The 18,920-nt window shown below is 44.7% G+C and overlaps 1 protein-coding gene across 1 annotated transcript in view; it reads right to left on the bottom strand.

The window, feature by feature from the left end:
• Positions 1 to 8,147: 8,147 nt before the first annotated feature.
• The window catches only part of setbp1 (SET binding protein 1), a 36,785-nt gene continuing 26,012 nt past the window's right edge, over positions 8,148 to 18,920 (bottom strand). Inside the window, exons 4-7 of the mRNA XM_030059881.1 lie at positions 17,923 to 18,920; positions 17,601 to 17,808; positions 16,408 to 17,458; positions 8,148 to 13,128 (exon numbers count right to left, since the gene is read on the bottom strand). The exon at positions 17,923 to 18,920 is cut by the window's right edge and continues 967 nt beyond it. Of these exons, the coding sequence (XP_029915741.1) occupies positions 12,599 to 13,128; positions 16,408 to 17,458; positions 17,601 to 17,808; positions 17,923 to 18,920 (2,787 nt within the window). The 3' untranslated portion in view covers positions 8,148 to 12,598. The remainder of the gene's footprint in view (positions 13,129 to 16,407; positions 17,459 to 17,600; positions 17,809 to 17,922) is intronic.

Raw genomic sequence — 18,920 nt, 5'->3', positions numbered from 1 at the left:
TCGGATGGTGCAGCAGATTAGCCAGCCCCCCTGCGGAGTCTTCAGCCCTGGTAGGCAAACATGCTTCAGCCCTCAGCCAGCCAACCCAAATACATCTCAGCCCACCACTACCCAGCGCTCAGCAATAACATCAACTCTCACTACACACCCAAATAACTTTACCCCAGTGAGGCTGGATCAGATGGCCTGCCAGACCCAACAGCCCAGACTGCAGTAATGCTGAGTGACTCAGAGGGGGATTTGGCCTCGGCTAAAGAGGAGATGTTAGCCGTTCTCACAGCAGTCGCAGGAGAATCGACACACACACACAATCATCCACACACACACACACACACACACAGCCATATACACAGATGCATGCACACAAATGTTCAGACATAGGTGCAGAAGCAATGGTGTGAGATAGAAACTCGGGTGAAGAGAGAAATGCGAAAGAATTGAAACATTTTGCAGATTGGACGTCAGCAAAGTGTTTGTTTCATGGTTTCTTTATTTTGGAACTTGACAAACCACAGGATTATAAACTTGCTGTATGATGTGTGTGTGTGTGTGTGTGTGTGTGTGTGTGTGTGTGTGTGTGTGTGTGTGGTGTGTGTGTGTGGTGCGTGTGTGTGTGTGTGTGCATGTGCGTGTTTGTGTGTATGTGTGCGTGTGTGTTTGTGGTGCGCCTGTGTTTTAAACTGTAGTTACTTTACCACAAGGAAGGAAACTGTAGTTTTTGCACAAATAACAGTTGAAAGTAAGAGACATGATAGGGGTGAATGTTAGGATTACTGGTCTATGGTAAATGCAATCCTTTCTCTCTCTCTCTCTCTCTCTCTCTCTCTCTCTCTCTTTCACTTTCCCTCTTTCTGTCTTTCCATCTTTTCCTCTCTCTCTCACACACAAACAAGCCCACAGTGGTCTGATCTATGTTACATTTCTCTCTCTTCCAACATTCACATCATCACTGTGTGTGTGTGTGTGTGTGTGTGTGTGTGTGTATGCAGCTATAATTTCAATACATCTGCTCTCAGTTTAGATAAATTAATGAGGTAAGTTTTGCTCTTTTCTTACCCTATGAGTAACACTCAGCAGTGAAATATGTTATTTTCTCTGAAGGTTTTGTGAGTCCTACGGCGATGGTGGCGGCACGTTCCGATTTGGGTTTAGATAAATTAATGAAGTGGGCCGTGCATTTTTCGCACCGTGTGAATAACACTCATCTCTGAAATATTTCATATGTCTTTGATGGATTTGCGGGTTTTTCATCCAGGGTGGCCAAACATTATGTGCTTGGTTTCTTACTTGAGTCCAGTCAAGGGGAACATGGCTCTGTGAATCGCTGAATAAACTGCAGACGGGGGAAAGATCATTTTCGCTGTTCCAGTGTTCACATTTTTTAGTTAAACGCTGACTTTTTCAGTTGAAAGCATGTACCCGTGTGCCTGCGTTTGGCCTATGTAACTGCAGTTCATCCTGGAGGATGTGAAGCAGCTCTCCCAGGCTCTTAAAATGGCTGCCTGGAGGCATAGAGGAATAGGGCTCCTATTATTAATGCTACACCTTTGATTAATCTGAGCAAATCTGTTCCCCATCCAATGGCTGACAGCTCTGGGGCCGAGGCAGGGACCCCAATACACTCACACATGCACACACACTCGCACACACACAGACACACACACACAAACACCGTCACTGAGTGTTGACACAGTCCAGATGTTGGCAGCTCTGTTCCAAATGAAAGCAGGGCAGCCGGCCAACAACCTGAACCACTCTCCCCATCAAATGATATGTTTACAATAATACTGTTCTGAGACTCAGGAGACTCACACGCACATACACACATGCATGCACACATGTGCACACAGAGACGCACGCGTGCACATGCACAAACATGCCGTGCACACACATGCAGGATGCAAGCACATTCTTAAAGTGGGGAAAATGAACTCATGGAAAGGCAGCGTACCACTCTGGGTGCAAAAAAGAGCCAGCCTCTGGTGCAGAAGACACAGAGAAAGAAAGGGAGAGAGAGAGGGAGAGAGAGAGAGAGAGAGAGAGAGAGAATGTTGAGATAGATGAGGAGAGGAAACAAATGAAAGAGAGAGGGTGTAAGAAACAGAGTGATCAAAAGAAATGAGCAAGTCATTATCATTGCCATGTTAGGATCTGTGTTCCCCTGCAATGTCAGTCAGAGGGAGAAGAGGCTGGAGATGGAAAAATAATAGTGTGGTTATGTAATGTGCCTCGGAGGGCTGGAACTGAACAGACAGAGGAAAAACCCCGCTGGTTCCACACAGAGGGTAGCAGAGGTCAGACTGTACCTACTGTTCTCTATAGCAGCCCTTCTCAACCTCTTTTGGCTCAGGCGATGCCCTCTGGAGACCCACTGTTGTAGAAGTGAGAGAGCAAAATGTTAAACTCTGACCTTAATGCCGTTGTTTTTTTTTTTTTTTTCTACTCCCTTTTCCAGACCATTTCTCTTGATTAATTATTGGTGTGAGCCAAAAGGCTGTAAATATTCATTATTTCTCAAACATTAGGTATTTATCACAAGGATTAAAAACATGATAATAAATTTAAAATATATGTTTTTTTAAGAATGCATAAATCATTTTGCAGCCCAACTCCAAACCTCTCTCCCGACCCCCAGGTTGAGGAGTATTGCTCTTCAGCTCTCTCTTTCTTTCTCTCTCTCTCTCTCTCTCTCTCACACACACACACACACGCACACTCACAATCACATACTTTCAGTGGCACATTCCACGTAGAAAAAGTGGAAAAATGAAAGAGAGAGGGTTGTAAAAAACAGTGATCGTGTATTGTATTGTATTTTGTTTAGGTAATGGCTTAGTGAAAACATTGCAATAATGATGTAAGTGCATACCAAGCATCATCAGGAATGTATAATAAGCAGACACTCAGTTCCACTCCAACGGCTCTAATCAGGTGTTTGGTCTTAACGTGTTAGACTGACTGTCACATGGCGTCAAACCCTCAGGTGTACCTGGTAGGTAGCAGCTTTTACTATTCTTTAATATGTACACCACACGTGTGCACGCTGCCATGTGCACGTAGGACACACACACACACACACTCCTACACGCTTGATCTGCTTGCATTCCAACAACAAACATGCACCATGTTGCAGCGAACGTATTAACGTTTCAGTGAGTCCATCGCAGAGCATTTCTTTGATTTAAGACTCATCAGACAACAGGACATTTCTGTCTGTCTGATGAAGCGTCATGTGCCACTGCCAGCGAGGAAAAACTAAAGGAAGGAAAAACTGAGTAAAAATGTTTGATGAGTTACCTAATCTATTCATCTGTTTCCACAAAACCAGGAGCAGTGGTAGATTGTGCCTCACCTCTTAGGGAGGAGTGTTATTTTTCAGACAGGGTGTTGGCATTACAGTGCAGATCAAAGCTTTTTTTTTTTTTTTTTTTTTTTTTTTTAATGTATTTTGGGCAAGGGTGCATGTTGCTAGGTGTCATGCTAGTTGTTTTTTTTACCTATGAAAAGCTGTTTTTGATATTGGGGAATTCCTGAAGGAGCGTTTCACTCAAGTACATTCAAGTGCCATTTTGAACACGCAATACCTACTAATAAGGTGATTGCTGGCATGAAAGCAAAATTGTTTGCAATCTTAAGATTTTTGCATCTGAAATAGTAAAGAATTCTAAAAACACTGAGCAATGATAAGTGAACAGTGCCCTAAGGTAAGGAAAGCTGAATGGGAAAAACAACTTATCTCTGTTCCTCCTTGTTACTTTTCTGAACAAGATGAGGAAGCGCTATAGGAGGAATATATTTTGAATAGTAATTACGGCTTAAAATATGACTGCAGCTACAATGCATTCTGCAGAGAATGAGTTTGTTGCGGTGATGTATTCATTGAAGCATATGAACAAATTACTTCTAGAGTAGTGTACTTCAACACAGAGCCTGCAAATGGCAAATGCCTGGCCGCTTCTGAAACATATGGGATGAATTATCTCCACTACAGTGAAGAAGGGATACAGAGAGAGAGAGAGAGAGATGAGAGAGAGAGAGGGAGGGAGGGAGGGAGAGAGAAAAGGCCACAAATGTTAAATCCAAGAATTGAACATTGTCTCTCATTTTGCTGTTTTCACTCTTATGAAATTGCGTTTTCAGTGTAATGAAGTGTAGAGGAACTGAGCCAGCTCCAGCAGAAATGCATGCGGTTCTGCCTTCCAGTCCAATACTAACAACACTGAAGACAAGGCTGTAGATAAAAACTAACCAAGGAGTTGAAATCATTTTTAACACAGAGACACGCTCCCTGTGCGTCACATAATCTCATCCACTGAGGGGTGTGTGTGTTCGCTACGGGGGCCCATTAATAAAATATGACTGTATCATATAATAGATTCGTCTGCCAAATTACAGCAGACAGAGAGACAGCTTATTAGGAGGATTGAGGGGGAGGTGTGTGTGCATGTGTGCATGTGTGTGAGTGTGTGCGTGAAAGAGAGAGGGAGAGAGGGTGTGCAAGATGGAGCCTAAATAGAGAGATTAAGTGGCCTACTCTCATCAAAAGGCACATTACCTAAGTGTTGGCATCATTAATAAGACTCAGGCAGAGCCAATCTGCTAACAAAGACTCTAACTGTGACGGAGAAGGAGACATGAGAGAGATGGACAATTACTGTCTTCTGCGAGGAGGAAATGCTTTCCTTTCAATTTTTTTTCATTCCCTGCCAGCACACAAATACACGCCGATATATGCAAGCATTTACACATGCACGCAGGTAGACTGGCACACGTGCACACGCATAAACACTCACTCACATGCGTATGAATGTAGATGCACACACTCTCGCGCACACACGCACACACTTGCACGCAAAACAGGGCACCACTCTAAATCCAAATCAAACTGCCATGAGTCACACTGTCACCGTGGCAACAGTGGCCAGCTCCATGCAGAACAGATTCTGTCAGATCTCAGGCTTTTTTCCTTACGCCACGCAGAGATAACTGACTTTCAATCACAGCAATTCCTGCACTGATCTCTCTAGTGGCTGAATGATTAAAGCAGTGGTGTGTGCAGGTTTCAGTCGCTCACATGTTTGTTTCTTCAAACCTTCAGACTTGTGCGATCATTTCATCTTCTGTCTTTCTTCAGACTGAGTAGCTGCATTTGTTCAGTCCGCTTCCCTTGTGTTTGAATCCCTTTGTTATTCTGACCAAGGTGACAGGGAGGGATATTCTCTATCCCGTGGATGTGTGATGTGTGGGCCTGAGGTTTTAGAGCCGTACTGACACATCTCGCCACCAGATGGTGTCTCCAGTCACTCTCTTCACTGTGCTATGATAGGAGAGAGAGAGAGAGAGAGAGAGAGAGAGAGAGAGAGAGAGAGAGAGAGAGAGAGAGACAGAGAGAGAGAGAGAGAGAGAGAGAGAGAGAGAGAGAGAGCTCTCAATGCCCCAAGAGCGCACAAGATGTGTTTAGATGTTGCCTGCTGCATTTATCTTCATAAACACAAGACCTCATAACAGCAGTCATCCTCTGCAAACATCAGCTGAGGCCTTTTTTTTTTATTCTACTGGGGGAAGAGGGGAGTTAAAACAGCAGCTATCTGGCTGAAATTGCAGGACTATCTGCTGAAAATTTATGGTAACTTTGTATACTGTTGATAGTCTGTGTAGAACTGAACTGCATCAAGAAGTCACTGTTGTACTTGCTGACACTGAGATTTGAGTCTGTACATACTAAAACCAGAAAGCAGCACCTTAAAATCGAATTTTTAACCGACCAACAATTCAATATTTCCCTCCTAGGTTGTACACTGACCATATTCAGATTTAACCCAATCCTTGTCTTAGACAAGGATTACAAGGTTTGTTTAAGCCCAATTTTTGACACTTGCTCAGTGCAAGAGGTATAAAGCTATAGGTCAGTGTGTCTGAGACTTTGGGTGAGAAAAAAAACAAAAAGACAAAGAAGAAAATGACATTATGAGTATGTATGTAGCATTTGGACTTACTGACATCAGTCCTATAAGGGCACAGTAGAATAAAAATAAAGCTGAACATACCCAAAATGGAAATACTGTTGCACACTACTTCATACACAACATATATAAGTGTATGTGGCTCCATGTTGCTCTTGTGCTTATACTCTACACTTTAACCTTGGAAAACCAGAAAAAGATGGCATAAAAACTCAGAAAACAAAAACAGTTCTTGTGGTGAAAGTAATGAACAGCCAAGAAACCATGAAAGGTTTTATCTGATTTTGTGCCTAAAGGTCAGAAAGGTGCACATATCCTTGTAGAGGCTCAGCAAGCACAGCCTTGAAATAATTCACAGAAGACTTTGTACATGAAAAGTTAGCGTGGGCATGAAAGCAAAGGCGATGATCCAGTTAAGGGAAACAGAGATGCTGTTCCAGAAGGCAACACAACCATCATGTGATATTGTAGACTAATTACAGATGGTTAGACAGTGGAGGCTGGTGTGTGAAAAAATTTAACTAGCTCCTCCAGCATGCCTGAGCACACATTGCAAAGACCAAAGCCCATGTGAGGGTTTTTATTTGTCATTTTGTCCAAGCAAACCTGCCAAACATTTGTGTTAACAGCACATATACTACAGCCTCAAGGGATACCTTGGCCACTATCACAGTGCTTCACTATGGCCTGGTTGGGAAAATGATGCAAAAAAAAATTACTGGAAACAGTCCTGTCACATTTTGACACTTTGGTACTGAACATTCCAAGTGTTGGTCTTTTGGGGATATTTAATTTAAAAGTGACATGCAGATTCATATACCATTTATACGCTACCGATTCAAATTCATTTTTACATTAATTAGTATCACCCACACCATTTAAAAAAAAAAAAAAAAAAAACTATCTCCTTATCTCCTTTAGAAGCAAATATTTTAGCCTTGAGTAAAGTAAATTTACTGACCACAGTTTTACCACACAATTTACCAAGAATCTTTCTCCCAACCTCTGCTGCTATGTTCCTATTACAGTCACTTTTATCATGAAGTATCCAGGTATCCTCTAAGACTCTATCTATCTATCTATCTATCTATCTATCTATCTATCTATCTATCTATCTATCTATCTATATCTGCATCTATTTATCTATATCTATATATATAAGCATGACTAAGGGTGAGCATGACTGTGTGACTTGTGAGAAGTGATATGCTTTGCACATCAGGTTGCTGTGGTAATGTAGGACGTAGTTCTGTTGCTCAGTAGTACATCCTGTATGCAGGATGCATTTTGCTTTGCTCTGTTTCATCGAGATCACAATTCTGGTGATCTGTCTCATACAGTTTGCTGTGCAGGAGGTGGGGTCAGGGCATGTGGGCTCATTTACAGGCATCATTGCAGTGATTTGGGTGCAGCCCCACTGCAGCCCTGACTTCCATCAGAGGGGGGATTTTTTTTTTTTTTTTTTTTTTTTTTTTTTTTTTTTTCAGCACAACACCACTGGTGCCAACAGTTCCATCAGCACCACTAGATACACTGAGACACATTTGGGCAGCTCACCCTGCAACCATGGTAACAGAAGAATTTTACTAGTTGGCAGCAGCCAATGGTGGGGCACTTCCCACTCAGCTTCCTCCAATTACAGAGCAGCCTGCAGCCCAGCCCACCTAGAACTGACACTGATGGGCTAGCACAGAGAGGAATTAAGAGATGTAGGCCTGGCTAATGAACAAGAGAGTAAGCGTGCGTGTGCAGTGTGTGTGTGTGTGTGTGTGTGTGTGTGTGTGTGTGTGTGTGGTGGGGGGTGAATGAGAGAAAGAAGGGATGGCTGTAGTATAATCTGATGAGAGGATTCCCTCTCTTTCACCCACGCTACAAGCTGACACATTGTAGGGCAAAGCTCAGTCACTGCAACCTTCTAACATCCATTACACATCCATGCAGCAACTCCTCCTGTCATCTCTCACTCCCACATGTACACACACACACACACACGCACACGCACACACACACACACACAGCTCACATGCCAAGATGTGACTGACTCCTATCATAACTCAGACTTGTGCTGCTAATATTTCTGCCATGCATGTAGCAAAGCATTTTTTGGAGCTCCGAGGATCAAATTCACCATTAGAATTATCACTATCTTAATCAGGAACAGGAAAAAAGTTCTACTGTCAGCTTTCAATAAAGTCATTTATTATTTCACACAATGGATAACATGAACAAGTTCAACTGTAGTTCTTCTTAATAAGTGCTCAACGCTGCCAGCCAACAGAACGGTAGCAAAAGAATGAGCTGTTCTTTCTGAGGAAAGAGAAATGAAAAAAACAAAAAAACAAAAAAACAAAAACAAACCTACAAGATCATGAAAGATAAACATGACCAAAAGCATGCCAGCGGACATGGATATACATATATATTGCATGTATATGTGCTTAAGACATATATCTGTATGCCAGCAAATGCAAATACAAAATATATGTGTACATTTACACATACATACCGTGAATAATATATGCATATGCATGCGCATCTAGTATTTACTCTATATGTCAAATATTTGCAGTTTTTAATATTCATACAATGTACAAAAATGCTTCATGAATTAAAAATTCATTACAAAAAGAAACATATCAAACAATGTACAAGTCTTGCTCCAAATTCAATTGAAATTCAACTTTCGGCTTGTCTAAAATATTTATGCATACAATCAAGTTGAGCATGCAAATAAAGGAAAACCCACTCTAGAAAAAGTTTCAAATACACTATGTATACAAACTAAAATATGCCCACACTGTTAGAAGAGCTCACTTTGTGCTCTAACAAAGTACATTTATTGGTTTTCTCAATGCTTCATCTGCACTTTCAGCTTTGAACAACATTATAGCTTAGAAATGTAACATATGTTGTGAGGATGACTACATGTACATTTATGAGGCTCTGTCTCACTTCACCCCTCACTCCATGTGTAGGACACTAACTGTAGCACACTACATAGGGAATAGGGGGCGCTCTTAATCCAGGTGCCGTTATATTTCCAACCTAGTAGCTGCAGTAGACTGGTCAATCTGAGCGGATGGTGGACTCGGTGAATTCACCCCAACAACTGATCCAAAGTCAAATACTGCCTTGCTCCACTCGATGTTAGGACCAGTGATGCGGTAAATGATCCCTACATTGGTGCTTGGGGGCAGCCAATAGCCTCTGGACCGGAGTGGTTCCTAAATATAACACAACAACAGTGACCATGAACCCCATCCACAGCCACATCCCTACTGCAGTCTCTGTGCAGAGCGAAAGCACTGGATTAGGACAATACTAGTCAGTGTTAGAAGGCACCGGAGCATTGGCTGGTAGGAGAGACAGACAGGACAGACGAGACCTGGGGTCTTTAACTCTAGCATCATAGACCACTGACTGACCACAGTATGCCTGCAGTATGGAGGAGTGTGCTGCCAAGCCTGTAGTCTCTACACCTCATGAACCACGCATCTAGACCTCATCTACACCACAACAGACTGCAGACCCAAGTAAAGTCATCTAGCGAGGCAAGGGTAACTACATTAACATTAGGACAAGTGTATTTTTGGCCATTTCCTCTGAGAAATTTCCCCACGCGCACAACGCCCATGCTTACTCTTATGCTACTCCACTGCACACACAGGCGGAGGGGAAAATAGCTGCTTGTCAGCGGGGATTCCTATTTTTGGTCAAGTACAAGTACAATACAGTGGGGTATGTGTTCTCCAACACGTTTTAGGAGTGTGATAAGGCAAATTCTTTTAGTGTTTAGTATTCTGCAGAATTTAACTGACTGGGATAGTGACTGTCAATGAGCAGCAGAAATGTTGAATAGAGAAAAGAAATACGGGGAATGGCAATGCTTTCTTTTTCTACTGTATGATCTTGTCTTCTCAGGTCTAGAGCAGTCTTGATAGAGTGAGATGGTCTATCGTGGTCTTGGGAGACAGTCCCAGCATAGCTGAGCCCAACCGGTATCCATGCAGGATGGACATACTAACACTATTTACAACAAACACTTCAATACTGTAGTTTTACATCTGGTTAAGGCTGTACTGCATAGAGCTGCAGTAACTATAGTTTTCATGAAATGATAGTCACTTTCTGCACAATTTATTACAAATTATTACTGGTATTATTCACAATTCTCGTAACATGAATTCATTTTTATTCAGTAAATAAGACCACTTATTTCTCTTTGTCGAAGGGTGGACCCAGAACAGAAATTCCTTTTAAGGTCATTGCCAGGCATGGCCTGATGCATAGCAAACAACAATGTAAGACAGCGTGGTTTCCATGACAACCTCCTCTGGAACTGGTTATATACTGGGCAGAGCAAGTGATCTTTGATTATATATCCAGGACTTAAAGTATAATCAGTATCTCTGGACAGAGCTATCAATAGGAATACATCTGATACAGTGGCCCTCTCCATTTCCCCTCCCATGCACTGCAGAGAAGCCTAGCAATATGCAGGCTAATATATGATGTGTTTTTAATATAGTAATACCGTATCTGCCCAACACTCCTAGTTCTGCTATGATAACATGGGTCAGAAGACCAGCAGGAGGCTGGGAGACTGACTCAGTGTCCAGTGACAGAGGTTGCTGACTATGGTAGCCGTGAAGGGACACAGGCAGTGTCAGGGGTTTGATGACCAAAAACGTGTCAAACGCACAATCATGAATATTTGGGGTCAATATCTGGACACTCTCTGCCATTTTATATTTCTCCGGTGAAATGTAATGGTGAGAGAAAGAAACATAAGGCACAAGTAGAACTGCTGTAACTGAGAAGCCCCCCTGAAAACAGAGAGTCCCCTGAAATAAAATTTAAACACAGTTCCCAAAGAAATACTGACCCATTGCTTATATTATAAAATGTGTATGTGAGAGAAAATACCAACCACTATCCAAAGCCACAGATATTGTATATAGAGTTTAACAACGGCTTAGCATATTGGCACAAAACATCCAAGATGGCTACATTCTTGAGTGCATGTAGGAATGCTTTACATTGGTGCCAACGTACTGGAGAGTTTGCCAAACTCTGTTTTAGATTCTTTTATATAATACATCCTTTCACTGAACACTGAGACTTTGGTTTCTCAATCTAAATACTGGATTTTGTATTTTCCTTCCAAAAGTATTTCCCAGATACGCACTGAAGATCCTGTTTAGTAGACGGACTGGGATTAGCTATCCAAAACACTGACTGTGAGCCCTCTCCTGCTGAAATGTCCAATCACAATTCAGACTTGGGCTTAGGTTTGACGCTTTTGGCTGCGCAGCCTGCATATACAAATTGATTAAAAGAATGCATGCTCTCTGGAATGGATATCCATACCATAGAAGGCCAAAACATAAGGCTGGAACAAGCATGTAAGTGCTGCATTTGATTGATGTAAGTGTATGGTTTTTCATAGTGCATTAAACCAATTTTAAGGTTTACCAAAAACACACCTGATATTCCCCCTGTATGCAATGCCCCCTGGATATAAACACAATAATGAGTGTATGAATGAATGGATACATGTGGTTCTTTCTGTCTGAAAACAAACTTGTTTTGAGTCACACCCATGTCTGTTTTTGGTTATAAAACAATACACAACTTTCATTGTCTATGGTACAACAATTCTATTTGATATATGCCAGTACATGTCTATGAGCCGGTTTCCCATTGTACAAGGCAGGTAACAGTGGACTTTATTTCTATGTACAGTCTGGGACAGTGTCATCCACCATATTGCCTTTATGTCGCTGCCCAGGACAGGCCTGAGCAGGGAGAGGGGAGGAAATGAGGGTCGGGGATAGATGGGGTGAGGGAACATAAACATGGCAGGTGTAAAAGATGGTTAGCAGTAGGTGAGAGGACAGAGGAAGATGTCGTTGAGTGGGAGGCACCAGGGAGAGCTGAAGAATTGGGGCGAGTTTTGGGCGGGGGGGACCAGACATGAGGAGCTGCCAGGAAGGATAAGTTACTCCTTGGTCTCGGCCTAGCTTCCTCAGCGAGAGCAAGAAAACAAGGAAGGTAGAGATGGGGCTGGGAGCGATAAGAGGGATAGGGAATAGGGTAAGGTGGTTGAGTTACTGCTGTAATATCCCACATGTCTTGGACAAGCTTCTTCAGAAAGGCAAAAATAAGCAGAGCTGCACAGTATTATATTAACCATTCCCCCTCCCCTTGCTGGTAAAGATATGGCTAAAGCCACATTCAGATACAGTATCATAAAGTACCATACACATCACTGTATCAGATACATACAGAATCACATAGTATCCTACACTATCATAAGTACCACACACTTTATAGCATCAGATTCAGTATCAAATAGTACCATATAGTGCCATATTAAATGAAGGTCCATTGAATCCTTGAAAGGCTCATGTCTGGTTGGGTTTAGCAAAAAGAGGGACCACAAAGGAAGTGTTCCCTCCTCCTGCTCCTCCACTGACCCACTGTAGTCCTCACAACGAATCAGAGATGAGAAACAAGTCAAAGTGCACTGAGGAGTCCCAGCATTAAGGGCACTGCGTCTGATAGGCTTGAAACAGCACTGACTCCTCCATTCTGCCCTCTGATAGGTCACAGCGTTGCTCTCCCCTGCAGTCCTACTGACTGGACGGGGCCCACAGCTCATTCCTCCTCCGGCCCCGGCCTCGGCGTTTACCCCCTCTGGCCAGTGGAGGCACAGAGCGAGCCTGATGCACCACGGTCTCAATTGTTGCTGAGATGGAATCGTGATTCGAGAACTCCAGAGGCTCAGGGGTCAAGGTAGGCCGCAGGCCCCGCCTACCTGGCAGGTCGACGCACCTCTCCAGAACAGGCATTCCTAGAGTCCTCCCATCACTTCTCCTACTGGTCGATATATCCAAACCCCGCCCATCAGCCCAGCCTTCCTCCCTCCTACTGGCAGGCTCTGACTCTTCTAGGGGTTGTTTTCGGGGCCGTCCAGGGCGTCTTTTGATGACATTGTTCCCCGTTTTGGCTTGTCGCTGCAGGCGCTTAACACGGAGGATCTTCTGCACATGCTCAAAGTTCCTCTGGGATGACAGGACGTTGGAGAGAGAACACATCCTCCTCACCTCCTTCTGGATCTGCTCCACCTCACGACGCTTATATCTCCTCTTACTTGGGACACCTGGAGGTACAACACAAGACGAGAATGAAAATAAATGAGGTGAGATGTTAAAAGGTAAATAAAATATTGAACAAGGACTGAAGAGAAAGTCCCAAGACCTTTCATGTTAGTGTAAGTCAGTCAAAAGGAACAACCTTGGAAAGGCCAGGAAAGACATCATGCCAATTTAGCTCCTGAGGAGAATATCTTTTTTTTTTTTGCTTCAACAGCTTCCTGCTAATTTCGACATATTCATGTAAGCTTTTCAAAGCCCAGCTGAGCCAGGAGAGCAGATCCTATCCTGTAATTGTCTACTAGAGAGCAGAGAGGAGAGGAGAGAGGAGGAGATCCCATTCTGCTAGCAGGAAACCCACAGAAATGTCTCCTTCAACCATTTAATGTGTCGCTACACAACAACAACCCTGTGCATCTGGAGCACAGGCTGCCAAAAAAGCCATACATGCTCAAACACAAACACGCAAACCAACACACATACACACATATGCATGTGTTGGTGTGCACACATAGACACATGCACGTGCATACACATGCATATGTGCACACAAACATGCACACGTCCAACATTGCACAAATAATGAATTCAGCAGTAGAGAATGGCTGAGCAGAAGAAACTGGAGCCATATTGTTTCCTTCACGCTGGTGAACTGGGCAGCATGCCCTTTACACACTGCTCTATCCTTTCTCTCCTCCCCTCTTCCCATCACTTTCATTCTCTTCCTCACTCTACCCTTCATGAGCAGCAATATGCTACTCTCTAATTTTCAATTAAACTGGTAACACTGCACCATTTCATTTCCTTCTCAATTTCAGAAACCGCTTCCTGGTCTTGGTCTGTCTCTGTCTTTCTTTTTGTTTCCCATCTCTGTCCCATTTCTTTGCTCCCCCTCCTCTCTGTCTGGGCAGCGTTCCCGGGGCTCAGACTGAGCCACAGCCAAAATGGAGGAAAAGCACAATCAGCCACCAGTCCCCAAGCCGCCTGCATACAACATGCTTGGTCTCTTTTTCTTGAGCTTTTCCTCCTCTTATCCTCTTTTTGGATTCCCAAACCATCTCCTCTCCTCTTTTCCATCCAAATCCCATTGATAGAGTGTAGCAGGTTTCTATGGTGCTCTAACCACATGATGATCGGATTCAACCAAAACAGCCCTGAATTTCATGCACTTGAGTAGTGAGCAATACATGTCAAATGAATTTGCATTCAGTGTCTTTCTTCTTGAGCGTTCCAGGGTGAGATGTTTGCTAATGAAGTAACAGTAAGGGAAAATAAAGAAGGTCTTGGACATCCTCCATTTGCCACTCAAAGGAGTATCTCAGTTCATAGTCTAATCTTGTTCATGAATTCATGGAAGACAGTGAAATTAGTCTAATGCAGTGAGCACTAAGTAGGAGTAGTTTATGAGCTGCATAGAAGTGTGCACACGCTTAGCTCACACACACAAACACAACACACGCACACACACACACACACACATAGACACACACTACAAAGTAGAAGAAATTTATGAGCTGCATACACGGAACATAAAACCGGTGACCTTCAGCAGTACAAGGGGCCGTATAGCACTGACGACCTGTTTCTGTGTGGAGTAGGAAGTCACTATTGCACTCAGATATATGCTCACTTATCCACTGCCCTGCAGTGGCTGAGACTAGGTTTCAGGTAGAATAAACTGATCCTTGATGTATGTAATTTCTACATGTGAAAGCGCATTCATGCAAGTGTGTATTTGTGTGTGTATGTCTGAGTGTGTGTGTTTGACACAAAGAAAATTATTCTCATTAATTCAGTAGAGGATGACCTGTTTTTATGCAAATGTGCATTTGAGAGATTGCTGTCAGCTGCAGTGAGACCTGCTGATTAGTGAGGGAACACACACACACACACACACACATAAACACACACACAATAAAACTCAGATTCTTTAAATCATAACATACCAATTTTAGTAAGGAATTATTTAGAAAACAGTTGCATGCTCAGAGAATAATATGAATTTCAGATCTGGGTCTACTTACGGCTGAGTATCTGTGTGCGTATGTATGTGTGGATGTGTGTGACATGCATGCGTGTGCACACGCGCCTGTGTTTTAATTGGGCTGAGGCTGTGAAGCGAAGCAGTAAGTCATGCTAGAGGAGGGGGTAGAGGGATGGGGAAAAGAGGGGGTAATGGGGGGAAAGGGGGAGGGGAGAAGGAAAATGCAGAGAGAAGGAGAAGATGGAAAGACAGAAAGAGGGGGGAGGGGAGAGGAAGAGGTGGAGGAATGGAGGGAAGTATGTGTATGGATGTTGGCACTGAGGGAGAAAGGGAAACGAGTAAAGGAAGGACAAGAACTGCAGAAGTAGCATAGGGGAAAGGAGGGAGGACAGAAGACAGTAGAGGTAGAACTAGACTTGGGGGGGGGGGGTGGACAGTAGGACAGGGATACAGAGGGGTGGGGGGTGGGGGTTGTGTGTATATGAGTCATCCGTCCTGGCTCCCCTGGGGTGGGTGTCTATTCTAACTGAGCCCCTGGCTTCTCCTCCCCGCCACTGGACTAGGCCCCAGTCATTAAACCCCTGGCTGCCAGCCAACTCTTTTAACACAGGCAAGGGCCTTTTACGGCGTGTCTGTAGAAAATAAATCACACTGTGTGAATAATATATCTCTGGCAAAGGCATTGGCAGGAGGGGAGGAAGAGAGGGAGGGGAGGAAGGAGAGATTGGTGAATTATAGTCGTCTCCATCCATGCATTACGTTCTCTCGCTCCCCAGCCAGATGTGCTCCAAGACAGCAGAATACAGAATGTACCAAAATACGCATTAACTTGGTATTGGGAATTTTGGGCTACCTTGCCTCTTTGTCTACTACATTTCCATTAACACTGCATGTAGCTTATATATAAATATAGATTAAATATACAAGTTATATATGAGTCACCTTCAGGAGTACAGTTCCATCTACATTTAAAATGGGTAAGATCCTATTAAACCTAAACAAATATATGAAAATATCTCTACATCATCAAATAATGAGCATGTTATCAATGCACTGCATTTTTTGAGCAAAGAGTCACTGGGTTTTAGAGATGATACAAAACTGGTGTGCACTGTCCTTAAAAATGCTGTGTGCTAAAGCACTGGCATGCATCATTGTAACTACTTGAGCTGGACACAGGTAAAGCTACTATGAAACTTGTCATTACAAAATGCCAAGTTGAATAGTGTATTTGCCAAAAGGTCAGTGAACTCCTTTATGAATGTAAAAATGAGTAAGTAACGATAATGTAAGTAGTTCTTACCAGTGAGGGGGGAACTGGAGCACTGGGTCATCTGTCCTGGCTCCTGCCTGGCATTTTGGAATGACATCAACCCCTGCTCTCCAAACACAGTGAGACCCCTCTTCCTGCTCCTTGAGCTACACTCCTCCTCCCGTGACCCCAAGAAGAGGTCAGTGGCCAACTCTGGCCGCTGCGATTGGCTACTGTAGCTGCTCATGAAGCTGTTTATTTGCTGTCCGGACTGATGAGAGTGGAACTGGCTGTCAGCAAGAGAGTGAGCGGACAGGTGGTCTGACTCAAACATCCCTAAGCTGGAGCCTCTACCACTGCCCCTCTGCTTCTCCAGACGCTTTGAAGAGCCCTGATTGGCTAAATCCCTCCTGTCATTTAGCATGCTGAGCCGTGCGTTGGTCTTAGCTCCACTGAAGAGCCCACCCAGCTCTTGCCGGTCTCGTGGAGAAAGCAGGGGTTCGTCCTTGTGCTTATGCTTGTGCTTGTGCTTCCTCTTGTGGAGGCGAACCCCTCCAAGACCTGCACTGCCAGCACCCAGGGATCCCAGAGCCTCTCCCCGTACAGCAGACCCCTGGAGTGGCCCAGTAGAGCTGCGGAGTTTGGCACCTGCCTGGAGTTTGGAGAGTCCCCCGGAGTGGAAAGACTTGGGAGGTGGGACAGCAGGCCTCATGAAGGGAGATGGGGGTGCAGGTCCTAGTGAGTGGTGGGGCAGATAGAGTGGGGGAGCCGGGGGAAAATAGCCCAGACTCAGAGGGGGTGCGTAAGGCATGGCATAGGGTGCTGCATAGTAATTTCCCCCGGCCAGTGGGTAACCATATCCTTGAACAAAAGGCAGCTTTGATGTGATTGGCTCGCTGGCTTTGGCTGGACGGCCTCGCCTCCTCTTAGCCTTCAGATCAGCACTCCTGCGGAGGTATGGGCCGGACTCACAGGGGTAGGAGTCATAAGTAACAGGGTAGTAATGGTGGAAATTGAGGCGGAAAATGGAGGGATATGGTTGCTGGGGGTAGCAGGTGTATCGGCGATGAGAGACACGCAGCTGCTGGAGCTTCAACACGACCTAGGAGGGGGTTGAAGAAAGGAAACACATACTTAGGCAAATACACAGGACTTTCACTTTACAACAACACGATCTATGTTGATTGTTGTTTGCACTTGGCTAAAAGCAACAATTAGAGTGCTGGGTCTTGTAGTCGTCTGACCTCCTCAAGTTCAGATAGAAAGTGCAGATGGTCCCGGCTCTGTAGGCACTTCCTCTTCCGTCGATGGTGTTTTTGCTTCTTCTCCTGCTGAGACAGGAAGTTGTCCACGGCGGCCACCTGCCGTTCACAGCGTGCTCTACTGCCCCTGCTGGATGCCTCCAGAGCTGCTGCCTCTGCAGCCTCAAACCCACACAGATCAAACGAGTACCTGCAAAAATATAACACAATGACAAAAAGTCATACCAAAGCATAATGTATGTCTAAATATATTCTTGTCTGAATTGTAAAACAACAAAGCAGTGTAGTGAAACATGTTCTGCACCTGCGTCGGGAGGCCGGGCCCTTCTCAGTTTGATCTGAGGTGCTGTTGTTGTCTGTCCCTATTCCACTGTCACTGGGAATCGTCTCCTCGCTGTGGGACTCACTGATGGGGGAAAGGGTCACCTCCTTCACTGACGCCCCTTCTGATAGGTGGGAGGGTGAATTAGCCAAAAGACGAGGAGGGGAGAGTTTCCAGCCCCCAGATAGGAAGCCCTTGCTTTGTGGCTTGGAGGGCAGGGCTGAGATGGGCTGCAGACTGGGCATAGTGGCATCAGACTGGTTAGCTCTGAGGGAGGGAGCACTGGAGCTGGGTGAGGAAGTGGTGGAAGGCACTAGTAGGCTCTCATAGAGACTGGACATGGAGACGGGTAGGGCAGGCTTGTCCTTGGAGGTTCTGGGAGGGTTGGAGCCTTGAGTTTCTGCTCGGGGTTTCCTCCCCCTCTTCTTCCCAATGTAGATGGTTCCTCTCTTGCTCACGTTTATCTGTTTGCCTAACCGAGCCTCGATGGTGGATGCCATGGCACTCATAGCTGAGGTAACAGGAGCAGAGGATGACTTCAGAGCCAGACTGCCATTCTGACCGGAGCCTGAAAGGATCTCGTTCAGGATGCTCTGGACTTTCCCAAGCTTCATCTTATTCACTGGCCTGGAATGGGCCTTGCCACGCTTCAGTTTCAAACTGTTAGAACTGGTGCTGGTGGTAGTAGAGGCCATTTGGGCTAGTGTGGTTAACGTGTGTGTCTTCCTCCTGCGATTCAGCGCTGGTGAGGTTTCCTGTGCCAGCGGGCTTGGGGGGGAAGTGGATGTGCCCTCGTGGATGGTCTCCACCGTTAGAAGGGGTTGTTTCTTGGGGCGTCCTCGTTTCCTCTTGATGGGTGTGTGGACAGTCAGGCTGTCAGTGTTGGTGTAGAGGGGACTGGAGGGGGTGATGGGGAAGGCTGAGGGGGGGTCAGTCAAGGTGGATGGAGTACCCCGGGTGTCTCTCTGGGGTGGGGTGAG

Source organism: Myripristis murdjan, chromosome 9 (assembly GCF_902150065.1).
Source record: "Myripristis murdjan chromosome 9, fMyrMur1.1, whole genome shotgun sequence".
Classification (NCBI taxonomy): Eukaryota; Metazoa; Chordata; class Actinopteri; order Holocentriformes; family Holocentridae; genus Myripristis; species Myripristis murdjan.
This window is presented reverse-complemented; position numbering and strand designations above follow the sequence as displayed.